Source organism: Poecilia formosa, unplaced genomic scaffold (assembly GCF_000485575.1).
Source record: "Poecilia formosa unplaced genomic scaffold, Poecilia_formosa-5.1.2 Scaffold86, whole genome shotgun sequence".
In the NCBI taxonomy this organism is placed as follows: Eukaryota; Metazoa; Chordata; class Actinopteri; order Cyprinodontiformes; family Poeciliidae; genus Poecilia; species Poecilia formosa.
Genome location: NW_006800025.1, coordinates 251608 through 263214, shown reverse-complemented (window position 1 = coordinate 263214; position 11607 = coordinate 251608). Strand labels below are relative to the sequence as shown.

General features: G+C 35.4%; 1 protein-coding gene across 2 annotated transcripts; it reads left to right on the top strand.

The window, feature by feature from the left end:
* The first annotated feature begins 1206 nt into the window (after positions 1–1206).
* On the top strand, positions 1207–11317 carry oscp1b (organic solute carrier partner 1b). 2 transcript variants are annotated; one of them, XM_016673923.1, is made up of 11 exons: positions 1207–1437; positions 1836–1877; positions 4010–4164; positions 5618–5785; positions 6900–6980; positions 7079–7182; positions 7509–7637; positions 8065–8134; positions 8304–8443; positions 8561–8624; positions 9840–11317. In XM_016673923.1, exons 1-11 carry the CDS (start codon positions 1326–1328, stop codon positions 9957–9959), a joined length of 1185 nt encoding a protein of 394 aa, XP_016529409.1. In that variant the 5' UTR covers positions 1207–1325; the 3' UTR covers positions 9960–11317. The 2 variants fall into 2 exon arrangements, with proteins under 2 accessions (XP_016529409.1, XP_007557298.1); XM_007557236.2 differs by lacking the exon at positions 1836–1877 and having other exon boundaries at positions 1208–1437.
* Positions 11318–11607: the final 290 nt, after the last annotated feature.

The window sequence follows — 11607 nt, the reverse complement described above, 5'->3', positions numbered from 1 at the left end:
ACGTACCCCCTTTGGTTTATTCAGTTTAACAAAGTAAGAAAATAACTTAATTACTATCAAAGGACAATTACATTTTTGGAGTACTTCAAACTATCCAAGTTTGAAATACTTTACACATTTTTAAGTGGGGGTTCAGCTTTACACATATAGGGACTGGTCCTTTATTTTAATTTCTGAAAGGAGGCAATCCTACTCCAAATGGTACAAGTTTAGCAGATGAACTGAAGTAAAAGTAAAAAGTCTGCTCCAATACAATTATTCCTAGAAGATTTTTTTTTGTTTCTAAAAGCTACTCAAATGTAACTAGCACTGACCTCTGCACACGAATGTGCTTTGATGCAGACAATACTTTAGTTCTGGCTTTATTGGGTTTTCATATGCCATATCCTCATGGTGTAATTTCTTTGTGTTAACAACGGCTTTTATTTTTACCAGGTTTGAATGCCTGGCAAAGTTTAGTCATGTCTACAGATTTTCCCATCTGAGCTGAAGGTCATTGCAGGAATTTAGGAGTTACCAGTAGAAATGCACTGTGAGGCATTCAAAGCTTGAGACATTGTTTAAAACCCAGCCCTGATGTAAACTCCTTTACAAGCCTATCATTGAAATATCTGGTGCAGTTTTTGGTCTTTATTGTGCTGCTTGTTCACAGATGTTCTCTCATAAACCTCGAGGCTTTCAGAGAGAAGTTGTATTCATACTGAGATTAAATAGCACACAGATGGGCTCTGTTTAATGATTAGGCGAGACCTGGAAGCAATTGGCTTCACAGGATTTTGTTTAGAAATTTAAGAGTAAAGAGGTCTTTATAGAAACAAATGCCTCACTTTACAGACTTCTATTTGTGACGTTTTCTATGTACGACACAATTATATAATGTTCAGTACTTGGATACTTGGATGATGAGATAAAAATACATCGTATGTAGTTTGTAATGTAACGTGTCTGTATTTAATTTTTGGAAACGCATTCAGTTGAGTTTATTTTATATTTTAGGAAAGCCCCATAAGTAAATTAATTAAATTAATTTACATTATTTCGTAATATCATAATTACCTCTACTATAAACAAAAGGTGTGCTAACTTTTCTTTTCTCATTAAAGTTGCATCAAAAATATATATACCCCCCCTCCTCCCCCGCCTCCTCTTAGTTCAACGAGGGTCTTACGCATACGCGCTTTCGTCACTGCTCTGTGATTGGCTCTTTTGTTCGTGGCCTGGCAACCAGAAGCGGCTTTACCAAACACACAGACCCCTTCATAGCAACTAGTTAGAGGTGTCTTGCAATTAGCTTGATAGGGAGATTCAAGTCGTCAAATTCAGACATGTCTACGAGGACTCTCCCGCTGCTCTTTATCAACCTCGGCGGAGAAATGCTGTACATCCTGGACCAGCGGCTTCGAGCTCAGAATATACCCGCTGACAAAGCTAAGAAAGGTAGCGAGCTTAGCAGCTATTCAGCTAACAACACAAATGTCACTGTTCTCCAAAAAAAAAAAAAAAAAAAAAACACAGATGATGCAATAAGAGGAGGTCATTTGCCTGTTCATCAAATGGTCAGTGTGCCTTTAAATTGAGGTGATACAAAAAATATATCTATTGATTATCAGACAGTGAGCAGTTAACGTTATAGGATCAAATAGTTGGATTAGTTTGCTCCCCCTTAGAGTAACTTTTAAAAACTGGGGGTTCAGAACAGATTTTACTGTCTTCTGTTGGCTATAACTAAATGTTGTTACATTACGTCAGAAAAATTATACTTCATTAGAGATAAATTAAATTATATTTTTAAAATCATAAAGTTTTTTTAATGCATTTTCTCTTGATTCATAAAGTTTCCACTGTACCTGCCTGGATAGAGGAAGACAGAAAGAGAGGTATTCAGTGTAAACATGCACTTCTGCATTAGATGCTCTGCTCTGCTTTGGCCTAGCTGGACTTTATGCGCTGTTTAAACTACAGGATATGTCAAACAATAAATGTGCATCATGATAAATCAAAATATCATCAACAAATTGATTTATTTCAGTATTTAGACTCAGAAATGGGAACTTGTTCATTACATAGTGTTGTGTTTAAAATTGTCAGAAAAACAGAATTAAAATCAATAAAAAGAAACACTTGAAATAAATCACACTGTGTGTAAAGAATCCATAGAAGAGCTTCAGTTTTTGAATTAAATTACAAGAATATATTATTGTCTCATTTCAGAAATTCCCAATGATTATTAGTCACATAAGTGGCCGAGTCACTCAAATTGCATACTTGGTACAAACTTAACATTATATGAGCTTGCAATGTGTAGCTAAAATACGTGTTTTATCCTATTACTGTAATTTAAAGTGCTTATAAGTTACAAAGTTCCATGTTGACTTTTATATTCCAATTTACTACATATAACAATGTATTTATTTAATCCAAAAACTACTCCTTTTGCTTTCTGCGGATGTCATGGTGGTTGTGTCTATCTTTGTTTTCAGCAGGACAAGGCGAGGGTTCATATCAGATTCTCATGAAGACCTTGATTAATAATCCCACAGTATCTAAATATTTACACAAAACTAAACTGTTTAATAGAATAGAATTGATCACTGTAGACTTGAACAATGAGATTAACGTCAGCTCCAACAGTGCAAACAATGTAGGAAATGTGCAGAATACAATATGGTGATATTTACAATTATACATCAGTTATATGTACATACACATATAACCAAAGTATAATTAGTGTATGTTAGCATTCAGAGTGTTAATTGCTTTTGATAAATTCATAAATCATCTAACATAACAACAGTTATTCCTACTAATGTCAATATAACATCGATACAGTTGTTGAAATCCTATTTCAATCATCATTTCTATTTTTTTTTTTGCATCCATAACTTTAAGTAAATATATAGATCTAGATATTGACTGAATTTAGTTATCATTAGTGCATACTGCACAGAAAATTCTACCGTTTTTATCTCTTCATGTAGTAACAGAAGTTTGCTTGTTATCTGTTTAACAAGCAGATATATCATCTGCTCAGGCAGGCGGCCTGCTGTCAAGTGCGTAACAGATTGCAACTCACCACCAAATGTTTCAAAACAGCTTTACTGCATTAAGTGTGATGGGGCTGCTGATTCAGTTTCACCCTATAAACGTCTGCGCTTTTCATGATCAGTCACAATAGAGAGGGAAGACAATTGGATGCTTTTGTTTCCAGCTTACCAGCATAGTGGAGGTTTTTCACTCCTTTACCTCCACGAAGTCAGCGTTTGTTATTCTAGCACCTTCTGTGATATGTCATTAAAAGCACTTCAAGCCACTGCATTATACGATTTGAAAAAAATTAAGCTATTTTGATACTTTAACTTTTTACACTTACCTGGATACCGATTAATGACCTAAACTTGACCAATTTTTAGCAAGTGTTTATGTACATTTAAAAAAAATAAAATAAAATTTGATTTGGATCGTTTAGTTTGATTGTGCTGCTGTATGGTTGTTAAATACAGAGCTGTTTGATAAAATTGTTAATGTCACATTAGATTAGTGTTCTTCACTCACTGGTGAAAAGAGGAAGTTATTGGAGAAATTGGGTACACTCTAGCTTTTTTATGTGATCTTGTACAGAAAGCACCAACCCAGTGCTCCTTATTATGCATTTGATTAATTGATCATCATCAGAAAAATGTTGCGTCTTTTACTAACGGAAATTTTTAGATAGTTTTCCTAATAGTGGACAATCCAGCAGATTAACCTCAACACCAGGCCTTGCAGGGCTCTGAGGGGGAAAACGAGCTAAAATCAAACACAACGTAGCAACATACATATGTGATACCGCCTATCAAACATAATTATTATACTGCTGCTGCTTTCTTAGGTCCTGCTGGATAAAATCATATTGACCAACCTTTAGCTTAGCGTGCAAAAATGCCTGCTTCTCAGCTTCCACTGTTGAAAGTTCTCTCCAAAATATGTTTATAGTGTTTGAACTTTCTGTTGTATTTCTTTGCTTGATCAGTTATGAATGACATCATCACCACCATGTTCAACAAAAAGTTTCTGGAAGAGCTTTTTAAGCCACAGGAGCTTTATTCCAAGAAGGCTCTACGAACTGTGTTCGACAGGCTGGCCCATGCGTCCATAATGAGACTCAATCAAGCTAGCATGGACAAGGTAATACTTCCCTGTACGGTTATGTTTATTCACGCATGACCTAGCATGGACAAGGTAATACTTCCCTGTACGGTTATGTTTATTCACGCATGACCTTGAAATTAATCATATTAATCTAATTTACGATGACAACATGTAGTGCCTAATACTAATGCACCCGGAACCTTTCTGCTTGTTTTTACTTTACATCTACAAACTTCAATACATTTTATTGTGAATTTATATGATAAATCAAATTGAAGTAGATCATGATCTTGATTTGGAAGTAAAATGATTAATGGTTTCCAGGCTTATGAGAGATGTTTTGCAGCTTAAAATCTAAAAGGTCTGGTGTGCATTAATATTCAAACCCCTTTACTCTTAAGTCCTTTAGATTCTCAGGTTACTAACATCTGTTCTGCAAAGGCATCATAAGTTTGTTAGTGTAAGTTATTCTCCGAATAATTACAGCTGTTGAGGCCTGTAGAGGTTTGTTAGAGAAAATCGGTGAGCAAACAGCATCATGGTGACAAAGGAAAGCATCACACAGGTCAGCAAAAGTTGAGAAGTTTGAGTTGAGGTTAGGTTTCAAAACAATATCAAAATATTTAAGCATTTCACACATAGTGGGTTGTTTAAATTTTGGGATTTTAACGCATCAACTGAAATGGAAAAAGAATGTCATAACTGCAAACCCACCAAGACATAACTGCCCACCTAAATCGAGAAGCCAAATGAGGAATGTGTTAATTAAAGGAGCAGCCAAGAGGCCTTTTGTATCTATGCAGGAGCTGCAGGGAGCCGCTGCTTAAGTGGGAGAATATGTTGACATTTTCCACTATGACTGCTTGTCTCCCACTCTATGAATCTGGCCTTGATGAAAGAGTGGGAGGAAGAGAGCAAAAAGAACCCAGAAGCTTCTTAGGAACGCATAAAACATATTGAAGCATTCGCTCTGGTCACATGATGCCAAAGCTAAATGTTTTGGTCCTAATGCTAAATGCTATGTGTTCTGGGAACCAAAAACTGCACTACAAAGCATCTTCATGGATATGAAACATGGTGGTGGCAGCATCATGTGGTGGAATGTTTTGTTTTCCATCAGGGACAGAAAAGCAGGACATGGGGTTTGGCTTACTTTATAGCTGCTTATTTGTAATATATTTTTCAAATTTTATAATTTTCTTCTAAATTCACCTAAAAACCGAGTGAAATTCCATTTAACTTTATGGTTGCAATATGAAAAAGTTCAGGGAGTGTGAGTACTTTTCCAAGGCTCTGTATGCATCACATCATCTTCAGATTAAAACTCCAGTCAGACGTTTATGCTAGAGTACTACTGTTGTATTTGTATTTTATTGGCACTAGACTGAATCACACGACTAATATGTGGCTCCCCCTGCTGTTTATTATGCAACAACAGATTTTTTTTTCAAGGAGACAGTGATGTTGTCCTGTGTGTCCTCCTCCACAGCTCTATGACCTGATGACAATGGCTTTCAAATACCAGGTTCTTCTCTGTCCCCGACCAAAGGACATCCTGCTTGTCTCCTTAAACCACATGGATGCGATCAAAGACTTTGTGAAAGATACTCCTAGCATTTTGAGCCAGGTCGACGAAACTTACCAGCAGCTCATAGAGGTACAGGAGATGAGTGTGCCACAAATGGTGTATTAATTATTATTAATAAAAGGAGATAAAGTACTGGATATGCTCTACTGGCCAGCAGATTTAGCTCTTTAGCATGAACTGAAGTTAATCTCACAGAGCTTGTCATGCATTAAGGTTCACTGCTTCTCCTCATGCAGGATTTTAGAAACTCTGCAATGCAGTTATATGGCTAACACAATGTGGTCCTTCAAGGATTAGAAAGCATAATTTATTAAACAGCTTTATAGTAGAATAGTGGCTATAAGACATAATTAAATGCAAAAAAGATACCATACTAACAAAAAGGGCTTTCTGTTTTGGCCTTTTAATTTAAAGCACAAGAAAGAGATTTTAGCTGTGAACTGGAGATTTATGTGTTGTGCATATGTTTATGTTGTTAAAACAAGCATCTAGATTTTTTTAAATGGAAAAATATATACATACAAATATGTACAGTTAAAAGCAAATGTTTTTGTATGAAAAGACACATAACTTTCTTGTCACTGTCTTAGCTATTACTCCAAAACCAAAATAAAAAACTGGATTGCAGTTTGCAAGTGAACTTGGGAACAAATACTTAATTAATTAGACACTTCTTCAGATGTCTTTTTAAACTGAAATTTGTCCATAGTAACAACTACACTGGTCAAAAAAATAAAGGGAACACTCAAATAACACATCCTAAATCTGAATGAATGAAATATTCTCATTGAATACTTTGTTCTGTACAAAGTTGAATGTGCTGACAACAAAATCACACAAAAATCATCAATGGAAATCAAATTTATTAACCAATGGAGGCCTGGATTTGGAGCCACACACAAAATTAAAGTGAAATGTTCCCTTTATTTTTTTGAGCAGTATATTACATTTGGTGGAAGTAGAGGAGCTTTAGGGGCTGAGAATGGCAAGCCTGCTTTACAGTAAAGGGAAAGCATCATCCGGTTTTATGGGTTTTTTGCTGCGGATGTTCCAAGCCCAATCTCAGTGTCATTTAAAATTTATCTGAAGAGTTGAAAAACCTCTATGTTTGACAAATATTTGTATTTTGTATATTTTTTTAGTTATTCTTCAAAAATGATTGCATGTATTCTTTTCTTTTCAGATGTATACGCCCTTGTCTAATGGTGAATTCCAACTGATGAGACAAACCCTTCTCATTTTCTTCCAAGACATGCATATTAGGGTAATTCTTTGTTCATGTTTCCTAAATCTTAGACACTTCTTCAGTGTGATTTTTGAGTCATTTTCGCCAGCATGTTCTGCTGCTGTGTTTTTTGCCAGGTGTCTATTTTCCTAAAGGACAAAGTGCAGAACTCAAATGGCCGCTTTGTGCTTCCTACTAATGGCCCTGTGCCTCGTGGGACCCAAATTCCTGGAATGATTAGGTGCTTAAGTACTTTTGTCTTATCTTTGTGTTCCTTGGGTTGGAATGTGGACTTTATTAACTAAACACTGCTAAACACTGTAATCCACTGGTAATTCTCCATATGCATATCTAGCATTATTGTTTTGGGTCAATTTTCTGAAGGACTGTTATTGTGAGTTATTAATGTTAAGTACTCTTATAATTTTGACATGTAAAATCAAAAGCTACTTTTGATTTTGTCAGAGGAAGAAACACACACACACACACACACACACACACACATATATATATATATAACTAAAGGCCTTCTTGCTAATGTTGATATGTTTTCTATCTTATTTTCAGGATTTTTAGCTGTTCTGGCGAAGAGTTGACCAGATTACAGTTCAATAACGGAGGGAACTATAGTTCTGCATTACGGGAAGGATCTTTTGAAATGTTTGGCAATAGAGTCACAAAGCTTGGGACAAACATGTAAGATCCCTTATTTTCAAGTTAATGATGGAGAAGAAACATTGAGCTGTATTGCAGGTGAAAATAATTACTTAAAATTTAGAGCCTCCTGACTGAAACTAATTTCCAGTTTTCCTTGAGATTTTCTCTCTGGTTGTTTTGGAAGCAGTTCAAGTATGAACAGTTTTTTTTTTATGATGCTTATTTCCATAGTGTGATTTTACTTGTTTAAACCTTATCTACATTCTGTTGGTACATTTATTTCTAAACCAAGTCTCTTAAAAATGTGATCAATTAAATGTACAAATTTATTTTAAATGAAAGTTTAGTTGGGACATTTTCTGCTTTTGGAAATAAAAAATTTGGGAGTTGTTTTACACTTGCATGCTCTGCTATCAACTAACATGGACTTGTGCGTAAATACTATCATTTTCTTGTTTTTGTTCAGGTACAGTGTAAGTCGCCCTGTTGAAACACACATGTCTGGCACATCTAAAAGTTCTGCTCAGCACACAAAGGTTAAATGTTGATTTTTGTTAACACTGAAATAGTTTAAATAACTTGTGGTAGATGTTGTCTCTATGCAATGTTTAGAGTACATACATCATGTGGTTGAAAGTTTTCATGTGCTGTGCTTACTATCACCAAGAGGCATGCTGAAATGAGAAAACTATTGTGTGTCTACAGGTCAATGCCGCCCCAAACCCTCTGGCCAAAGAGGAACTGAATCTGTTGGCCAGATTAATGGGAGGTCTAGAAGTCCAGAAACCAGGAAGCGCAGACACTGGTTTCCGGGTGAATCTCTTTGCCACGGATGAAGAAGAAGAGTTAGTGTCATATCACAGAATTAAGCTCAACAGTTTTTTTCTGCCTGAAACAAACAAAATCATAATAATTCAACCCATTAAAAAAAAATCTTTCTCTTTATGTCATCTTTCTGACAGAGAAGCATTAATATCAAGACCCAATGAGCTTTCATATGGAGTCGTAAGCATCCAAGCAACAAAGGTAAACAACTCATCTGTCCGCACTAATTAGTTATGTAGAAAGGGATCTGTCCAGTACTTTAACAATCTATATTCTGCAACACATTTTATGGCAGACAAAGAATACTTTGTCTGAGTGACAACACAGGACAGTTTGTATTTGTCATCAGTAAATGAAGTCAGCATAGAAAGAACATCTTGAAGTACCTTCAGCTGTTGAGTTCATAGTTATCAGTGTGAGCAGAGATTTAAGATCTAAGAAGCCAAATTTAAAATAACACTTTGCCTGCTGGTCTAAAGCTTAAGTCAGCCTTATACAATATCTTACAGTTGTATTCTTAAACATTTTCACATTTTTGCTACAACTGCAATGTATTATGCATTTTATTTGACTGCATAATAAAATGCCGTCAAATAAGGGCTAATTTTCCTTTCACTTAACTTTAGTGTAAGGGAAATTAGCCAAAGTTTCTATAATGCTTTATAACTTGAAATCTGAAGAGTACTTTCTCCTTAAGCCTGATGTACTTTAATAAAATACAGTTCTGGAGTTAATTTAGCTTACATGCTAAACGCTTATATGTGGCAGAAAACTGACACTGCACATCATTCTGAGAACCCTGTTGTTATGAAGGGGCATGAGTAGAGCTAAATATAGGGCAATAGTAGAAGGCTACACAAGACCTTGTGGAGGGGATGAAGTTTACTTTCTGGCTCTCCATAAAGTGAACTTAAGCATAACCCCCATCTAAGTAGAAAGTCTTAGTCTTAGAAAGTCAAATGTCATTCGTTAGAGTGACTCAGTCAAAATTTAGACCTAAATCCAATTGAGAATATGTCAAAGCACTTTTCAGTGCACTCTGGCTGATCCTGAGCTAAACTGCAAAGAAGAATAAATCTTGATTGTTTTTTTTTTTTTTTCATTTTCCTTTTTTTCCCCCTCTTTTTTTCCACCCAACTTCACTCAAGGAATAAAAGCTACACCCACCTCAACATTTTCAAAGCTCCCAGAACACACAATATGTTAGACACCAAGGTTATATCTGGTTATGGGTATAAATGCTTGAACCAGAAACTTTAAGCCGTCTTTTACCCCTGATAAGCAGACAGAATGATTGGACTAAAGTTAACGATCAGAGACTTGAAGCTTTGCCCGTTTTAATAGGATTTACTGCTTTAGGATTCCCTGTGATTAGCACTCCAACATAATGACGACCAGATTACTGTGTCTTTTCAGGATCAACAGGCCAACGCAGAACTAACCAAGATCATGGGAGAGTTCACAGAGTCTGGTGATCCATCTTCAAGTGCCAGCAGCAAAGGAGATGACCTTTTGGCCATGATGGACGGCTTGTGATGTAATCACCTTGACAGAAATCCCCAAAGCAATGAGAAGAGTCTGCACTACTGAAGATCAACCTGCACTGTGGCTATAACATGCAAACATCCAGCAGCCAGCTCACTGTCAGCCAGAAGACGTCGTTCTTGTGGTGGCTTCAAGATGTGCATAGGAGCAAGGACTCCTATTGGTCATCAGCAGATTTTTTTATTTTTTTTTTTGCTATTAAAAACAAAGAATGAAAGGAAACCAGCAGTAAAGTCTACTAGTAAGTTTTCTGTAAAAATAGGAGGGTTAAAAAATTTCCCCCTGAAAGTACAGTAGATGTGTAACAATATTTTGAACATGTGCATGTGGTAATAGCATCATTTTTACTATCAGTACACATTCCTTTCATTTCACACAATTTAATTTAATTCTGGATGTCAGCAGCTCGTATAAGTTTATCCCATCAACACTTATCATGGAGCTAATAGCTCATAATTTCTTGATTGTTTTTGTTTTATTGAAGTTTACATACACAGGTGTTGTAATACTTTTACTCCATTTATGATTTGAGCTGTTCTTTTTTCCAGAGTGGACTGATAATACCACATGCAATTTCAGTGACTCTTAATATGACTACCTGGATAGCAAACAGCATCTCAACCACACACTGCTAAGGAACATTAATTCAAATATTAGTGGGGGGGAGTGGGATTGGTCAATTTTAGCCTATGTGCTTTATTTTGACCCTGTTTGGATTAGAGAAAATCCACGTGCAAAATCGTCTCATTTGTAAAATCATTGAAGTTGTTTGTTGTATAATCACGCCACCCTAAAAAAGGAATAGTTCAAGTCCCATTTGACTTTTACAACTGTAAAATAGATGTAGGAGTTAAATATTTAAAAACTTTTCACGCAACACATTGATGTAGATTTATGTTTAGATGCAGCTCAACAATTTGCTTCATGGTGACTATCTTGTTTTAATACAGAGCAATGCAATACAAGAAACAGTCTAAGATGTACATATTTTTATGGAGAACTATTTATTAAATTTAACTTTTCTGTTTATAGAGAGGAATTGCTACATTTCATAAGTTATTAAATGTGCAGTTTATTATTTTAAATACATTGATGAAAACATCACCAGCATGAAAGTTGACACAACACATAAATACCTGTAATGCAGGTGCATCTTAATAAATTTAAATCTAATTAAAGAGTTCATTTCAGTTTTTTAAGTCATCACCTTCATAATGCAATTTCATTAACACACAGTGACATATCTCAAGGGTTTATTTCTTCAAAGTGAGGATTATGACTTATTGCTAATCAGAACCCAAAATTCAGTTTCACAAAATCAAATCTGGTATATTACAAAGTGCTCATAACCCTCCCCCCTCCCCCCTCAAAAAGAAAAAACCAAACAAACTGACTTTTAATTTGAAAATGCTTTTATGCCCATATTATCATTAGGAGGGTGTATATTGTCCAACACAAAGACATGCTTTTACAGTGGAATTACACCTCTGTGTTAGAAACTTTATTCATTAGTGTTATGCTATATTCAGATTTTCTGATAAACTTGTTTGAGGTTTTCAATAATTGTCAGCCATAATGATCAAGATGACCAGAAATAAACTCTCGAAATGTATCACTGTGTCTAATGAGTCTAAAAAAC

What these genes read in the sequence shown, in the direction of transcription:
- oscp1b (XM_016673923.1), top strand. Translation starts at nt 1,326, where the DNA reads ATGTCTACGAGGACTCTCCCGCTGCTCTTTATCAACCTCGGCGGAGAA. An exon ending in CGCTGACAAAGCTAAGAAAG is followed by an intron (nt 1,438 to 1,835) that starts GTAGCGAGCTTA and finishes TGATTCATAAAG; the next exon opens with TTTCCACTGTACCTGCCTGG. An exon ending in ATCAAGCTAGCATGGACAAG is followed by an intron (nt 4,165 to 5,617) that starts GTAATACTTCCC and finishes CCTCCTCCACAG; the next exon opens with CTCTATGACCTGATGACAAT.